The 16,802-nt window shown below is 27.1% G+C and overlaps 3 protein-coding genes across 3 annotated transcripts; all 3 read right to left on the minus strand.

The window, feature by feature from the left end:
* Positions 1 to 285: 285 nt before the first annotated feature.
* LOC101249503 (protein SMALL AUXIN UP-REGULATED RNA 8-like) lies at positions 286 to 907 on the minus strand. Its single transcript, XM_010317040.4, has one exon. It carries the CDS (start codon positions 905 to 907, stop codon positions 617 to 619), a length of 291 nt encoding a protein of 96 aa, XP_010315342.1. The 3' UTR covers positions 286 to 616.
* Positions 286 to 6,907, minus strand: LOC101253234 (protein SMALL AUXIN UP-REGULATED RNA 12-like). The gene has a single exon (XM_069292987.1). It carries the CDS (start codon positions 6,713 to 6,715, stop codon positions 6,398 to 6,400), a length of 318 nt encoding a protein of 105 aa, XP_069149088.1. The 5' UTR covers positions 6,716 to 6,907; the 3' UTR covers positions 286 to 6,397.
* A 7,936-nt stretch (positions 6,908 to 14,843) lies between these two features.
* On the minus strand, positions 14,844 to 15,562 carry LOC101252930 (auxin-responsive protein SAUR50-like). The gene has a single exon (XM_004230948.5). The coding sequence runs from the start codon at positions 15,460 to 15,462 to the stop codon at positions 15,157 to 15,159; it is 306 nt and encodes a 101-aa protein (XP_004230996.1). The 5' UTR covers positions 15,463 to 15,562; the 3' UTR covers positions 14,844 to 15,156.
* Positions 15,563 to 16,802: the final 1,240 nt, after the last annotated feature.

The following is a 16,802-nucleotide window of genomic DNA, read 5'->3' on the forward strand; positions in this document are numbered from 1 at the left end:
CGTGTTCAAAATAAATATCGAACATCGAATTAGCAACATCACATGCAAAATACTTAACGTTATGTTTGTCAAAGTCATTCATAATTTCATATCATTGCTTTTGCTCAATCTGTAAAGATAGATCTCTGGTCTGATTTAACTTTAAAAGTTAGTTTATGAGTCAGGATGATCAAAATTCACTAATTTTTCCATCTCTTTTTCGACGTGGAACTTCTTAGTTAATACCAATTTCAATATGCTCAATTGGATTAAAAAATAGATAAGATGCATTAGAAGTATAGAAAATTTGAGAGACAAATGTATCCAAAAATGACAATTAAATACATTTAAGAAACATTGAATTCACTTCTCTCATAGGGTGCTTAAGAACACCACTACAAGGAAAAAATTCCCAACTAACCCCCCATTAGAAATAAAAAAAAAAACATTACTAATATCCATATAGTGATTCCTAGGTCAGGGTTAGAGGAAACTCACAAAAAAAAAAGAGAGTAAAGAATGATGTTACAAAAAAGAGAAGCAAAAAAAGATTAACTTGCTTCATCTTGAACAAACAAACATCTTTCTTCACTCCAAAATTAGCTATGAACACTTTTTCTTGTTTCCAAATAGTTAACTATCTCAATATGGAAGTAAGTGATTGGAAAATGAATTCTTCACAAGGAATTGTGATTCCCATGTCATGATTAAAGCCAAATTCTTCCTCAGCGCAACGAAGGAGACATTGAAACTCAGGATTAGTCAAGAAAGAAATAGGTACGATGTATCGTGTTCTATTCTTTCCAACGTAAACCGCAAAATGTCCTTTTGGTACGTCAATTGGAAAGTGGACTTCATGCTTCTTGCTCAAACTAGAACACTTTTTCAAAATTTGCTTCAATAGTACAACTTGTGGAAGCTTAGCCATTTTGGTATGTATTTCTTGTAGAAAGTTGAGAGATTTTGGTATGTAATAAGAAATAGACTACTTTTTATTATTTTTTTGGTATGTTTGGAATATGATGAAGGTATTTATGAAGGAAAATTGGCCCCTACTATCTTTATTTTCTGTGGATTTGAAAGAATAGGACAATGTGAGGGGCCAAAGCCCATAGGGTGTTATGGTTCCATGTTGGTTCTCCTAGTGACAAAGAGGACCCCTTCTAATTCCACTTGGCTGTAATTTTACCTAAAATATTTATTTACCAAACTCTACTTGTTAGATTTAACCAAAACAATAAAAATAATATATAATGTAGTGAAGTTTGAAGATTGTAGAATATAATTATAAATAAAGATAATAATGATATTCTTTTTTAAAAAGAATAAATTATACCTCTCATAAAGTTTATCGAGTTTTAATATTTCGTACCAAATTGAATAATGAAAGAAATCCATTGGTACGTACTATCATGAGGTTTAATTTGAACTATGCGTGTCAAAAGTGAACCCAAACATAGATAATCCGCCTAACTCATTCAGAATTTTAAGGGTTGAGCTCAAGATAATTTGAATTCGGTTCAATTTCAACTCATTCAAGCATCACTAATTTGAAGAGAATCTTCAATTGAGCTCAATTCAATCTTCAATTTCAATCCGTTTTAAAATTTTTTATTAAGATATGCTTCTATATTTAAGGTATAAATTATTATCTATTTAGCATCTTTTAGGGTTTATCTATCCATTTGTTACTTTTTTTATAAAAAAAAAAAATTTGAGCTAAAATTCAAATTTTAGTTATAAAAGTTAAATATCAATATGTTAAATTAGTGAGATTAATCGGTTCAAATTAGGCGGATCAAGACCCAACCCGTTTTTAAGCCGAAAGTAAACTTGGGGTGGGATGATGGTCAAAAGTCAATCCGACTTCTATCTCAATCCATTATAATATTTTCAATTTCAGCTCAAACTGTCCATTTGACACCCCCTAATTTGAACGTTTCTCAATGACAATGTGACGTACATAATTATATTACATAAATTAGTTTGAACAAAAACATTGAGATTGATAAATTAGATTGATCTTTAAAGAAGACCAAAGGGCAAATCACGGACGAGCAAAATAAGTGTACTGACAAGTACCAAATACGAACCTTTCTTTTTCAGAAAATGTTTGGTTTTTAGTGAATGTTTGGTTTCTGATTTTGTTTGATTCTGTTCAGATACTACTTTAGAAGAAAAGTTTACTTGTTTAAACAATAGATAAAAATTTGTTAATCAGATGTGTGATTTCTTATAATGTTTAGATAAAAAAAAAAATTTAATTTAATTTTAGGATATGAGCTCTAATTTTACACGGTATCAAAGCAGAATTCACCCCACTAAATATTGACCTCAAAAATATATTTATTTATGCATAAGATGCAAAAAATTGTGTTTTAGATATAACAGAATGACAAAAGTTTCATGTTGATATGAGTGAATTTATTATAAGATTTGATCATTCATGGTTATTTTAACCTAACTTTTGAATTATAAGCCAAGGCGAGACCTAATTTTTTTATTAGATGTAATAAGTTTTTTTTTATAGAAATACCTTTTGATTTTTCCGTCCTATGGATTCCTTTCTTTACACAAATGTTAAACTTTTCCAACTAACAAGGTAATTGATTAAGCAATATTTTGGATTAGTCTGTAAAACCAATGTATTATAATTGGAATCATGTGATTTTGTATTTGCTTAATCACTTTTTTTCTAACTCATTCTCCCGTACTTTACATTTTTAATTAATTATTACAGAAGTACTGTACGAAATATTAAAAAACTTAAGAAACTCCAATTTAAACGGTGACTTTTAATTTTTAGGTTTCCGACAAGTTACGTTTACTTAGAATAAATCTATTCTTCCTGTATTTAATCACGATGCTACTCCATGAGGTATTTAATTACAATTAGGGTCTTAAAGAATCTTTCGACTAAACAGAAAATCTCATGAAAAATATTTAATTACAATCTAAAATTTTGTAATTTATTGCAGACGTTGAATGATAATTTAGCGGTAATTTTGACTTGTTCGACATATCGATGGCTAAATTGTTTTAATTTGAGTTGCAATGTCACCAATTTTAATCCTGTTAAATAGATCTTGAGTCTTGCTCGCACCCAAAAGTTAGCTCATAGAAAGAATGATTGTCCAAATTTTATAAAAAGTCCACACATCTCATTAGTCAGCTTAGACCGTTAATGGTTTTTTATTTTTTGAAAAGCTAAAAAAGAAAAGGTCAAGCAATTTTGGCTTGCGAGTTGATGAAAATGATATAGAGTTAGTAGAACTAGAATAAGATTTTGGGAATATATTATCCTTGTTCAAAGTGGTCCTTTAATTTTGTGATGAGTAGTAGTTTTCAGATAATGAAATCCATTTCAAAGTCCAATATGATCACCACAGAATTGAATTAAATTCCCAAACAAATTTTGGCTCGATTATGAAAGAATACACACACACAAAAAAAAAATAGAAGCAAAGTTAGAGACACTATTATCTTTCAGCATGTTCAAAGGCTAAGAAAGTGATTCACATATCTATCAACCCTTTATTGATGTTACGTACTCTATTCTATGTTGTCTTCTTTTGCTTTACTTAGATACCCCTTTTAAAAGATTCGTTCGAAAGGTCGTATAAAAATAGTGCTGATATAATTAGATATATTGAAGTTATTTATTATGTAAAAACATAAATGAGTTTCTCAAAAAATAATAAGGTCGAATACATTAGTTACCATTGTTTTAAGAAAAAAAAATTATTATAATTTTTTGTTATTGAAATAAAAATAATTGAGTGGTACGTAAATTGTGACAGTGGAATTACTAGAATGATAAAAAAGGAGGTGGTCCATGTACAAATTATCACAATTTCATCTATGTGTCCCTCCATATTGCACATGGAGGACATGTTACTCTAAAGTACATTTATTTCAGTCACAATAAGTAGTTAAAGTTTAGTACTATTACAAAAGACAATATATAATATATATACATACATATACTGTATGATATCAGCATCAACTACGTACTTCAAACTGCCATATCTTCACTTTACTTCTCTTATTGATATGATATTGTTTTCAGCCTTAAATTTTACATGGTCCTATAATTGATTCTAAAAAAAAAAAATAGACTACCTACCCCTCTTCTTCTTCTTCTTTTTGGGCAGGATAGATATTGTTTATGGTACGAGTTTGTCGACGGAACTTAAATAATTTTGATTCAAATTTTATATTTATTTAAAAAAAATTAATAATTTAAATTTAAATCTGTGACGATATTTATTTAAATAACTTTGATTCAAATTTCGTATTCATTTTAAAATTATTTAGTTAAATTAACTAATTCTAAAAAATTAAAATTCAGAATCAATAAAACTCAAACATATTATCGGTAGGAAAATAGATACTCCCTTCGTCCGGAATTGTTTGTCATGTTACGCTTGACTAATTTTCAAACGTAAATTAGATCAAACTAATTTGATATATTAAATAAAAAAATTAGATATTCTAAAAATACATGAAAAGTACTATAAATTATAATTTTTTGCATATTAATATGATGAAAAAATACATCTTAAAATGTCAGTCAAAATTTTTATAATTTAACTCTAAAAATAGAAACCATGACAAATAAATCCGAACTGCTATAGGTAAGAATGATAAAAGGGAGGGCCCATAAAGAAGAATATGCTAAAATAGGAAGTTTCGAGGAAGTAGAAATGAAGTTGAGAGGACATCAATTTTAGTGCAAATTTAAGGATATGATGTGAGCAACAAATTAAGGTAAGGTTATTTACAAGCTAGCAACAGGTTTAATAGACCCCAGACAACGCATGCACATTCATCATATCATATGAAACAATTTACAAAACAAAAATTAAATATGAGGATAACACCTATACCTTGACCAACAAATGACAATTAACAAAATGTGGCTAATATTTCTAAATACATTGAATAATCTATGAACCGTTTTAAAAAATTATTAGTTTTAAACAAATTGACATCTATCGTGTGAATAGTTTATTTATTATGTTTCTATAGTTGAATTGTTCTAGATAATATTACTGCAAAATACAAATAAAAGTGAATACTTCATGTCTAGTTAAAATAGAGCAAATAAATTGAAGTGAGGAAGTACTACTTAATTAAATTCTAATCAAAGTGAATATTTAAATCCAAGAAATTAATGATGTCTTTTTTTGTGAGTAACCGTTTATCCCAAAAGTGATTGTTATCATGCTCAAAATATAAATATTCGATCTAAATTTAATGGGGAAAAAAAGAAGGTAATGTTAAATGATCAGAAAATTATAATATTTTTAAATTTAAAATAATACTGATTTTTTCTATTTTTAATTAAAAAATATATAATATTCAAAAAGATAAATAACATAGGTAAAATACCAATCTGGCTAAAAAAAAATTTCTTAAAAAAAATTAGGTGATTTTTTTTCATATTTCTTTAGTGAGCACAATTACTAGTTATTGATGCTAGGAGTAGGAGAGGTGAAAGATATTTCATTGAATTAATCATGAAAGTTTATCTCCACACTAGGAACGTATACAATAAATATTTAATATTATTTTTAACTTTTTCTTTTTGATTATTGTAAAAATAAATTTCTATTTTTATTTACCATTTTTAATATATCAAGAAATGCTTTTTCTATATGTTATTCTTAATATTTATTAATTATTTCTTAAATCATTTTCTATGACTAAACTATCAAGCCCAAAAAATAACAAAGTAAAAGTGAAAAGATTGGATTATTTTGTCTACCAAATTCATTCATAGTTTCAGATCAATTTGTTCAAGCACCCTGGATTCTGAATTATTACAGTTGAGGAGACAGAGTAAATTAGGAAATTTGATTAGAATAATATTTTTCCTGTTTAAAATTTTTTATTCAAATTGATAAGATAGGAGCTGACTCGACATCGCGGCTTCGTGTCGTACTGGAGTAATCCAATATATGGTTTCGCGCATTTCACCACTTTTTCGTTCATTTTCAATACTGATCGTGAAACAACATGAGCAACAGGATGTTGAGATCCGAAATTCGAAGTGAAATACAAACAGATTAAGAAACAATTGTATTTAAAAAAAAAATCAAATTAAGTAGATTAACATGACTTGTCTCACAGGGTGCTTAAAAACACCACTACAAGGAAAAACATCCAACATATGTTTACAAATCTGATTCCCACCCCCAAAATTAAAAATAAACAACATTACTAATTAATATCCATGTGATTCCTAGGTCAGGGTTAGAGATAAATCACAAAAAATAATTAAAAGAAAAAGTAGAGTGAAGAAAGATGGTTGAAAAAAGAAAAGCAAATTGCTTCATCTTGAACCCATCTTTCTATCACTCAAAATTTAACCCTTACACCTAATATTCACATATTATTTTCACCAAATAATTTATTATCTAAGGACGGAAGTGAGTGATTGAAAAACAAATTCTTCACAAGGAATTGTAATTCCCATGTCATGATCGAACCCAAATTCTTCCTCAGCGCAACGAAGGAGACATTGAAACTCAGGATGACTCAAAAAAGAAATAGGTACGATGTATCGACTTCTATTTTCTCCAACGTAAACTGCAAAGCGTCCTTTTGGTACGTCAATTGGAAGGCGGTCTTCGCTATCATAGTCGTACTTCTTAATCAAACTAGAACATTTTTTCATAATTTGCTTTAAAAGTACAACTTGTGGAAGTTTGTTTGATTTTCTAATGGCCATTTTGGTATGTAGAAATTTTAAATGTAATGTAGACTTGTGATTTTGTTTGAGGGAATATGAAGCTATTTATGAAGGAAGTTTGTTTTCAACTTTGTTTTAAGTATAATATTATTTGTATTAATGTGAGGTGGTGGGGTATGTGGAATTGTGGATTAGAGGAAATAGGACAAGATGGGACCTAAAGCCCATAGGATTTTACAACTCTATGTTGGTTCTAATATGACAAAGAGGACCCTTGCCAACTTAGGTACATAAAAAAAATTTAAAACTCATGTTTAGATTGAGAATTAAATGGAGCGTAAAATAAATTATAGATGTTTTATATTATAAAATTATCAAATAAGAGTTTGAAGTTAATATATTATTATATAAAATGTTAATTTTTAGGCTGATCAAATAAAAAAGAATGTCATATACGTTAGATATATTACATATAAAATTTCTCCAAAATTTAGTTAGAATTAACGTTATTTCATTTTTACTAGAAATAAAAAGGGAAAACTACACAAATTTTAATTATTAGGCAAAATATTTATTCCAATTGGACCCGGCCAAACTCATATATTTATTTCGTAATTAAAACTATTTACATGACTATCTCTATTCAATGAACCATTGTTGATACCAAAAGTATATATATACTATCAGGGGCAGACTCACTTTTATCAAAAGATCGAAAAATTATTTTGCACATAAAAATTAATATATATATATATATATAAACATTTTTTAATATAACTTAAAATTTAATCTAGCGATTATTATTGTGAAATCGTATATTTTAGTCCTACTAGCCTCATTCTTCCTGGCATCGAAGCACGGGGCTTGTGCTCTCCTTATCAAGATTAGGTATTTCTTAAATTTTATTAAAGACAAATTGGTTCCTTGGATTAACAATTTATAATATTATGAATTGAGGCGAAATAATATTATTTAATTTGCAGCACCATAAAATAAGTAATTAAGTAATCTCGAAAACAGAAGAAGTGACAATTGAACGTACAAGAGGAAAAGGCACCGCAGAGAAATCACGAGCAATAAAGTAAGTACTGAGAAGTACAACTTTTATTATATTAAACTATTATATAAAATAATTTATTAAAATAATATCTTTATAATATTTTATAAATTTAATATAAACGTATTTTATAGTAACATTTTAAGGTATATATCATTTTTTTAAAAATTAAATAAATAACATTTTACTCCTAAAATGTTATTTTGATTAACGTTTTAACGTTTTAGGAGTAAAACGTTACTATAAGTAATGTATATCAATCTAACGCCGTCAGCTTTTAAAAAATAAAATATACCCTGAAACGTTACTGTAAAATATATTTATACTAATTTATAAAATTTTAGAAAAAAATATTATTTTAGTGAATTGTTTTATATAATAACTTACTTTGATCAAAATCTCCTAAGAAGTACCTTACTTTTTTCAAATACTACCGAGTTTAGTTCTTTTATGAATATTTGGTTTCAGCTTTACTTTGATTCTATATAATATACATACAAATACAAATGCGAAAGAAAAGCTTAGTACTCCATCGTTATTTACAGTTTCACGTTATCACCTTTTCATTTTCTACCATATTGATTATATGATATATTGATATATTAATTAATATTAATATTATTGAGATGTTGATTAATATGAATAGTATTGATGATTATAATGCTGAATAAAATTGTAGAGTATTAAGTTAGCTATATTTAGAGTCCTATTATAATATCTATACTACTATTATAATAATAATAATAATCTAAATCCTAATCATAATATGATTCTAATAGTAATTCTATTCATAATATAATTTAATCATAATATAATTATAGACAAAATATAATTCTGATTAACATAATTAGTCTAATCCTAATTAACATAATTAGTCTAATCCTAGTGCGACTCTAATTCTATAATAGTGTTGTAATTCGTTAGTTAACTGCGTTAGACCTGATCCTTTAACATGTTCCAATGGTCAGTTTCCTTCTTCTTCAACACAAATCTCTATTTATAAAGTACTAAACTTTTTTTACCAGAAAAAGAATAGCCGCCAAATATGAAAATTTTCTATTTTTTTTAAAAGAAAAATTTATTTATGGTAAAAAAACTCATCAAAGTTAATACCCAATACGAATTATATCACAAATTATCACCACCCATCAATTATCACGCATCTTAAATTTATGAATATTTTACAAGTTATTTATAATATTTATCTGTAAGATCGAACAATACTGGGGAAGCTAAATCGGTGGAATTATATTGCATTGTTATTAATTATTGTGAGTTGTCAGGTTCAATTAGCTAAGACTTATCGGTAGCCCCATCTATGGTCTCTTAATTAGGGGAAATATATTGACAACACACCACTTCGGTGATTAAAATGTTTCATTTCGACTTGTAAAATCACTAGTTTTAATCCAGCCTGTATTGGGATTGTTCATGATTTATAAAAAAACAAGAGAAAAAAAAGGCAAGCAATTTTGTTTGATGAAAATGATTTAGAGCCTGTTTGGCTCAGCTTAAAAGCTGGTCAAATTGATTTAAAAGCTGGTTTTTGACTTATTTAGCTGTTTGGCAATACTTAAAATAACTTATTTTAAGTTTAAAAAAACTTATTTTAAGCCAAAAGCGAGGTAGGGGTGCTTTTTTTTTTCCAGCTTATAAGCTGTTTTAAGTTGACCACATTTTTACCTTTTTGCCTTTAATATTTTTATACAATCTCCAAATTACCCACATAACCCAAACATCTCTTTCTTCTATTTTTCCCTTTTCACGTGTGGATGATAGACAATTATTATTACTAATGAATGAAAATAAAATAAATTATATATTATTAAAATGTAAAATAAGTTGCACATATAACTTAAATAAAAATTTATATTCCTCTTATAAATAATTTGTGATAATAAAGAAATATGTGAATGATAGACAATTATTATTACCTATAGATGAAACTAAAATAAAATCTTAAATCGTTCTTTAATCTATTCAAATTATATACCTTTAAAATCTATTATAAATTTATATTCCTCTTATAAATAATTTGTGATGAGAAAGAAATATGTGAATGATAGCAAAATATAATTATTTATGGCTGTAAAATATAAATTTAATTAACTTTTATTATGTTAATAGCTTTTAAGAGTATTTCAGACATTTTGATTTAAAAAGCTGTTTATCAGCACTTCTTTGCCAAACACATCAATATTTTTTTTTAACTTCAGCACTTTTATCCAAACGCATAACTCCTTATTTTAAAAATAAGTTTCAGCACTTTCAAAAGTATTTTTTTTAAAGCTGATTTTATTAAGCCCATCTAAACGGACCCTTCGTTACTGAAAATAGAATAGGATTTTGCGATTTATCTTCGAAACGGTCTTTTATTTACAAAAGAATTATTAGGACAGTCTGATGTACTAATCTCCTGTAAGCCGGATCTGGGGTAAGACTCACGTTATTATCAAACAATGATCCCCATATATTCAAACTCCAATATGAAGGTCATAGAATTGAATAAATCTCCCCAGATAAATTGAAAGAGGTGTTGGATCCATTATGAGAGGAGGAAAAAAAGAAAAAAAAAACAAGTTAGAGACACTAGTATCTGTTTAGCATGTTCAAAGGCTTACAAACTGATTCACATATCTGTCAATCCTTTATTGATGTGTTACGACGCACTTTACGTATATATGTCCAACATTTATGTCTTTCTATTGATTTACTCCTTTTTATATATTTGTTTTCCGTCTGATACTCGATGGTCATAAAAAAATCTCAAATTAGAGATAAAACATTCACTAACAAAGTCAAACTTTGTATAGAAGGAGGCTCAAATTTGAAACGCCTTGATTAAAGATGAAAAATTACTTAGCACTCTAGTGTTAATCCGTTTGACACTCACCTACCCCTTTATGACTTCATTTCCTCTTACACAAGTACACAACGCAGTCTAATGAAGAGAACTAAGGATGAAAGAAGAAAAATATTCTGAACCTTTTTAGTAATTTAGTTGGTTGACGATTTGAATTATCACTTTCTTATTGAAAGTTTGACTCCCGCCTTAAAATCTCATCCCCATTTTCCCTAATTCCCTGACCCGATTTTTTCTTAAAAAACATGACTCAAATGTAATCAAATGAAAATTAAAGTCAATTAGTTTTTCCTATACATAGTTAGTTGCTTGATATTCATGGTAGTGGTAAAGGATTTTAGTATACTGCGTCCTAGATCAAAATAAGCAAATACGGCGGTGACAATATCTTGAGTACTGAGTCCCCCGGTCAGTCCAATGACATATAAACAATTTCATGTATGACGGAGACGAAGGTCTCTACATAGCACATGGAGACATGTTATCTTTGAAGTAATAGATTGATATATTTCACTCACAATAAGTAGTGTCTACTAAAGATAATTTTGTAAGGACCTGTGTGATCAATATCACCACCAACTACTTGAAACTGCCATCTTAACTTAGTTATCGGAGATCACATTCGGCGATTTGAACCTATAACCTTGTAACAAGAGGTGGAGTATGTTCATTGCTATTTATCCCGTCATAAGATAGAATAAAAAACAAATTAGAAATAACATATAAAATAATTTTATCAAGAAGAAAATAGAGTCTACTAAATGCATATTGACCCTTTAATTGAGTTATTTTCCTCAAGTAGTCGAGGTTAATGGAATATATCCGATCTTACTTAACGGTTAATCGATATCTATAATGACGATGTCAGCAAACCACTCAACAACAGTAAAATACACTTAGAATACTAGATTTAATATTAGTAAAAGAAGCCTAGAAAATTGGTTAATAAAAATAAGAGAAAATCTCTCTATTTATAGACATCCGAAACTAAAACGGTACGAAATTTTAACAAAAATTCCAAAACGATAAATAAAATTTTATATTAACCAAAACGGTAAAATCGCTGCAGGCGCAGCGACTTACCTCACCTGAAAAAGTAAAATCGCTGTTGAGATAGCGATTTTGCAAAAATTATTTTTTTTTAATAAAAAACTGAAATCGCTGAAAATGAAGTTTGCAATAAGAAATTCCTTACGGAACGGTTTCGATTGGCCTCGGGAACAGCCAATTGATTTCATTTTTTTTTAGTTTTTAAACATATAAATTTTACTTTAAAAATTTAAGTAAATCCTATTATTCTCTTTGAACGGTAAAATATATTTCAATCTATTTTATTTGTGTGTTATACTTCTTTAGTCTATTTAATTGAAAAAAATCGATTATTCTACATTCAAAAATCTTTAATTTAGTCAAGAGCATAATTTTTTTTAATATTTATTTTCTTAAATTTTACATCGAAAATAACAAATTAATAGAACACATAATACATAAATATGATCCATAATTTGGTTTTTGAATGAATTAGACACTTAAACTTATATAAAATTGAACAAGTAGAGGTAAGTGTCCTACATGACATAATACACGTAAGACGCCATGTAGGATATAAAATTGCATATAGAACGAATTTGTCCATTTACTTGATTTTATTCAAACTTATATTCCTACTTGTGTACACCTAAATTTAAGATTATAATAATTAACTGACATTATATTAAAAATCACGTTTATGCATTATATATCGTAGTAGGATGTGAATAAGGATGATATGGTCCCTGTAGTGAGGAGAGTACATAGAAGTGTACAACAAATTAATAAGAGAAGCAGAATTTGATGTATGATGGTGACCACATAGCACATGGGAAGCCATGTTACCCTTTGCAGTTTCACTCACAATAACTATACTTTCTACTACTATTAAACTCAATAATTAAACTAGGCCCTCTCTTCATTCATATCATATGTATGTTGTTATTGCCATAAATATTACTAGTAGTAGTGGATAAAAACACACACTTCCAACAGACCAACACCATCATGCTTCTTTCATATTTTCATCCTAGTATGATCTCTATTAATTATAGTAAAACGTCCCATAGTTAGAACTTCAAATTGATGAGTTCATGATTTTATTCCTTTCAAATTACTGGTTTAAAAATTAAAAATTTAAACATAGTCAGTGATTTATTTTTAGATAAATACGATATTGGACCATAACTTTTATTATTATGTTTAGAGACGAAATCAAGATTTAAAGTTTGAGAATTCTAAATTTTAGGATCGAACGAAAAAAATAATACTATAAAACATGATTCTTTTAAAAAAGAAAATAATTTGTATTGTGTTGATAGTAGAGTTCAAACACATAACATTAGTGTGAAAAACATTTTCACCACTCTTTCTTATTATTAAATTTGTTAGATAAGTTAATATATAATAGTATCTTTTTAATTTTTTAATATAAATATAAAATCTATAAAAAAAAAATTGAATCTATTCGAATTCACAACCTTCCACCTAGCTCTGGCTCTAACTACATTCAAGTGAAATATTAGGGCCAACGGGAGAGTGAAGCCTCCTAGGCCATTGCTTTAGGGGTGTATGTGTTTGGGGTTAATTTTAAAACAAAAATGAAAAGGATAGTGTAGAAACTACCAAATATGTACTCCATTCATATTAAAACATTATAATTGCCGTGTCTTATTTTTTTCGAAAGTCAAATTTAATTAACTTTTTAAATTAAATTAATTTTATATCAAAATTTTAAATTATTTTGACTAAAAATAATATAAAAAATATTGAATATGAGAATTTTTAATAGCTCAGTTTGTTATCTCTCCTTTCCATACTTTGATTATTATCTTTTAAAAAAGGATTAAGTATGGGTCAAAATTTATACTTATTTAATTTTTTAATATTAAAATTTTAACTTTAGTCCACTAAGATTTTAAATAATCTCACAAAACTCCAATTCATGCCGTGATTACAGATATATTTGTACAATCTCCATTTATCTTTAATTGTCATTGTTTTCTTTATTTAGAATCAAATAAAAAAAATTCATCCACATTTTACGAGTTAATTTACATCAAATTAACATACAAAAAATGTCATTTATAATATTTTTTATATAATTTTTAATTTTTTAATTTAAAATATCAAATTATTATAATATAATATAATTTTAAAAATTAATCAAATTAATATTTAAAAATATAATATTATAAATAATGGTAGAAAAAGGGAGCAACTATTTACCGATACAAAGAGGTGTAAAAGAGGGAGAGCAGCAGTGCTCAATTATATTGGCGGAGAAAACTATGAGAATATGGCATGCTCATCATTGGACTTCACAATTTAATTCAACTTTTCTGTTTTTCCAAACAAAAATATACTCCCTTTGGTTATAGATTTCTTAAATATTATTTTAAAAAAATTTAACAAATAATATTTATTTATACAGTTTATTATTATTTGATAAATATTTTAAATTTTTAAATACTAATTTTTTATAATATTTGAGTCAAATTTCATTATTTGAGATCTTTCAAAAATTGAAATTTTATCTTTTACAAAAATATTCTCTATACTAGTTGTTTACGTTATATTATATAATTTTTTATGTTGACATCAAAAAATTGATGAAATATTTAATGAATATTAAATGATGATATGATTAATAATGAACAATCGACTCAGGATAACAAAGTCATGTAATTTGTCGAATTCATGATATATGTTGTTGCACTCTTTTCAAATACTATGGCCAAACACATGGCATAATTTCACCCAAATTTTTTACCCAAATAATATTTGCCAAAAATATTTAGAAATCTATAGCCAAACGCTAGCTGAGTTTTTTATTTTATTTTTCTACCATATTAAAAATAGTTATTCAATACTTTTTCCGTTTCTAATTATTTATTTAGTTTTTCTTTTATAGTTATTTTTAATTATTTATCTATTTTGACAAATTAAGTAGTAGTAATTTTTTTACCTATTATATCCTCAATTAATTATTTTAAAAAAAATAAAAAAAATTTAAAAATTTTAAATTTTAAATTCATCGACTTTATAATCAAGAAAAAGTTATATACTCCTTTGACAATAATTATTTTTTAATAAGTTGGTGTTTAGTATTGTTTCATAAAGTGTACTCAAAGTCATTATTGTTTGGACAAAGAAAAAGTAGTAAAACTACCGAAAGAATTGATAGACATTTGTATCAAAAATAGCAAATTTAAATATATTGAAACACATTTAATAATTAACTTCTCTCTTAGGGTGTTTGAAAAAACACCACTTCAAGGGGAAAAAAAATTCCAACTAACCCGTAAAAAAACACTACTAATATCCATGTGATTCCTAGGTCAGGGTTAGAGGAATTTCACAAAGTAATAAACAAATAATTAAGAAAAAAATAAGTGAAAAGAAAGACGTTACAAAAAAAAAAAAAAAGAAGCAAAAAGACTAATTTAACTTGCTTCATCTTGAACACATCTTTCTTAATTCACTCCAAAATACCTAATATTCACCTTTTTTTTTCTTCAAATTACTTTATTATCTCAGCATTGAAGTAAGCGTTTGGAAAACAAATTCTTCACAAGGAATTGTAATTCCCATGTCATGATCGAACCCAAATTCTTCCTCAGCGCAACGAAGGAGACATTGAAACTCAGGATGACTCAAAAAAGAAATAGGTACGATGTATCGACTTCTATTTTCTCCAACGTATACTGCAAAATGTCCTTTTGGTACGTCAATAGGAAGATGGTCTTCATTTTTTTTACCCAAACTTGAACACTTTTTCAGAATTTGCTTCAAAACAGGAGATTGTGACAATTTATTTGATTTTTTGATGGCCATTTTAGTATGTTTTTCTTGAAGAAAGTTGAGAGCTTTAGTATGAATTCTTAGCTTTGAGAGAATAAGAATGATACTAAACAAGTGGTGGTTAGGATAGAGGGAAGTGAACCTATTTATGGACAAACTTCCCATCTATTTTTTTTTCTTCTAACCTAGGTGAGGGGTATGGGGGGAGGGGGGGCGGGGGTTAATATGAGTTGGAAAAATTGAAAAAATAAATCCATTATTTTTTATGAAGTAAATGACGGATAATATATAAGTACCCTTTCAATTTACATTTGAAATTTCGGAGGCACATTTATATTATACCAAGGTCATATTACCCTCTGAATTTATTTTATAAATAATTTTTTACCCCTTTTCGGTCTACGTGACACTATCTTGCGGGCCCAGCGTGTGTTGATATTTTTTTTTCAAACTAGTGTCACATAGGCCGAAAAGTGATAGAAAATTATTTATAAATAAGTTCAGGGGTAATAAGACCTTAGTATAGTACAAGTGTGTTTTTAAGATTTCAAACATAGGTTGAGGAGGTGCTTATGCATTTTTTCTAAATTATAATAATGAACAACTTAATAAATTTAAAAGACACATACATTACACAACTTATATGAAAAAAAATTAATTTACTTTTCAAAATTTTAACAATATCACATGAATTATAACGGAGAGAAAACACTATTTACATCTATCTTGCCGCATCATGTGGGTGTTCAGTAGCAAAGGTCAGAACATGGTAGGGTATGTGTATTAGAAGTACAAGGTGGGGGACAAATCCCACTTCTAGTGCCAATCTTCTATAGATCATAATTCTATAATTTTGCCTCAAATATAGTAGAGTTAATGCTATTTTTTAAAAAATTTCTACTAGGTTTTATCTAGATATATTTGAATTAATGTACTCATTTGATTTTTGTTGTGTTAAGGTTTGCATTGGATTTTAATAATTTATATATTGTGGCCAGACGAAATATAAAAGGATTTAACAATTGAAAGAAAGTTACAAATGAACTCAACGTACAAAGGTATTAATGGTACTTGTTTCTATTTCCAACATCTTGTCTCAAATTTCTTCTCATTTTCTTTTTCAGCAGAAATATTTTTGTTTTCTGGCTACAAATTATTTATATATTCTACTGTTACTGATTTTTTTTCATTTGTTTTTTGTTTGTTTCTTAAGATTTTTTTATTAGTTTCTGATTTTTCTAATCTGAAAGAAGTAATATCAAACTATATTTATATATGTTGTTCCACAAGAATAGAAAGAAAAAGATCTAGAGATCTCAAAAAAAAAAAAAAATTTAAAAGAAATCTGAAAAAAAATTAACTATTTAGGTTAA

This window comes from Solanum lycopersicum, chromosome 1, assembly GCF_036512215.1.
Source record: "Solanum lycopersicum chromosome 1, SLM_r2.1".
Classification (NCBI taxonomy): Eukaryota; Viridiplantae; Streptophyta; class Magnoliopsida; order Solanales; family Solanaceae; genus Solanum; species Solanum lycopersicum.

Coding starts and splice junctions, on each gene's coding strand:
- LOC101249503 (XM_010317040.4), bottom strand. CDS start 907: ATGGCTAAGCTTCCACAAGTTGTACTATTGAAGCAAATTTTGAAAAAG.
- LOC101253234 (XM_069292987.1), bottom strand. CDS start 6,715: ATGGCCATTAGAAAATCAAACAAACTTCCACAAGTTGTACTTTTAAAG.
- LOC101252930 (XM_004230948.5), bottom strand. CDS start 15,462: ATGGCCATCAAAAAATCAAATAAATTGTCACAATCTCCTGTTTTGAAG.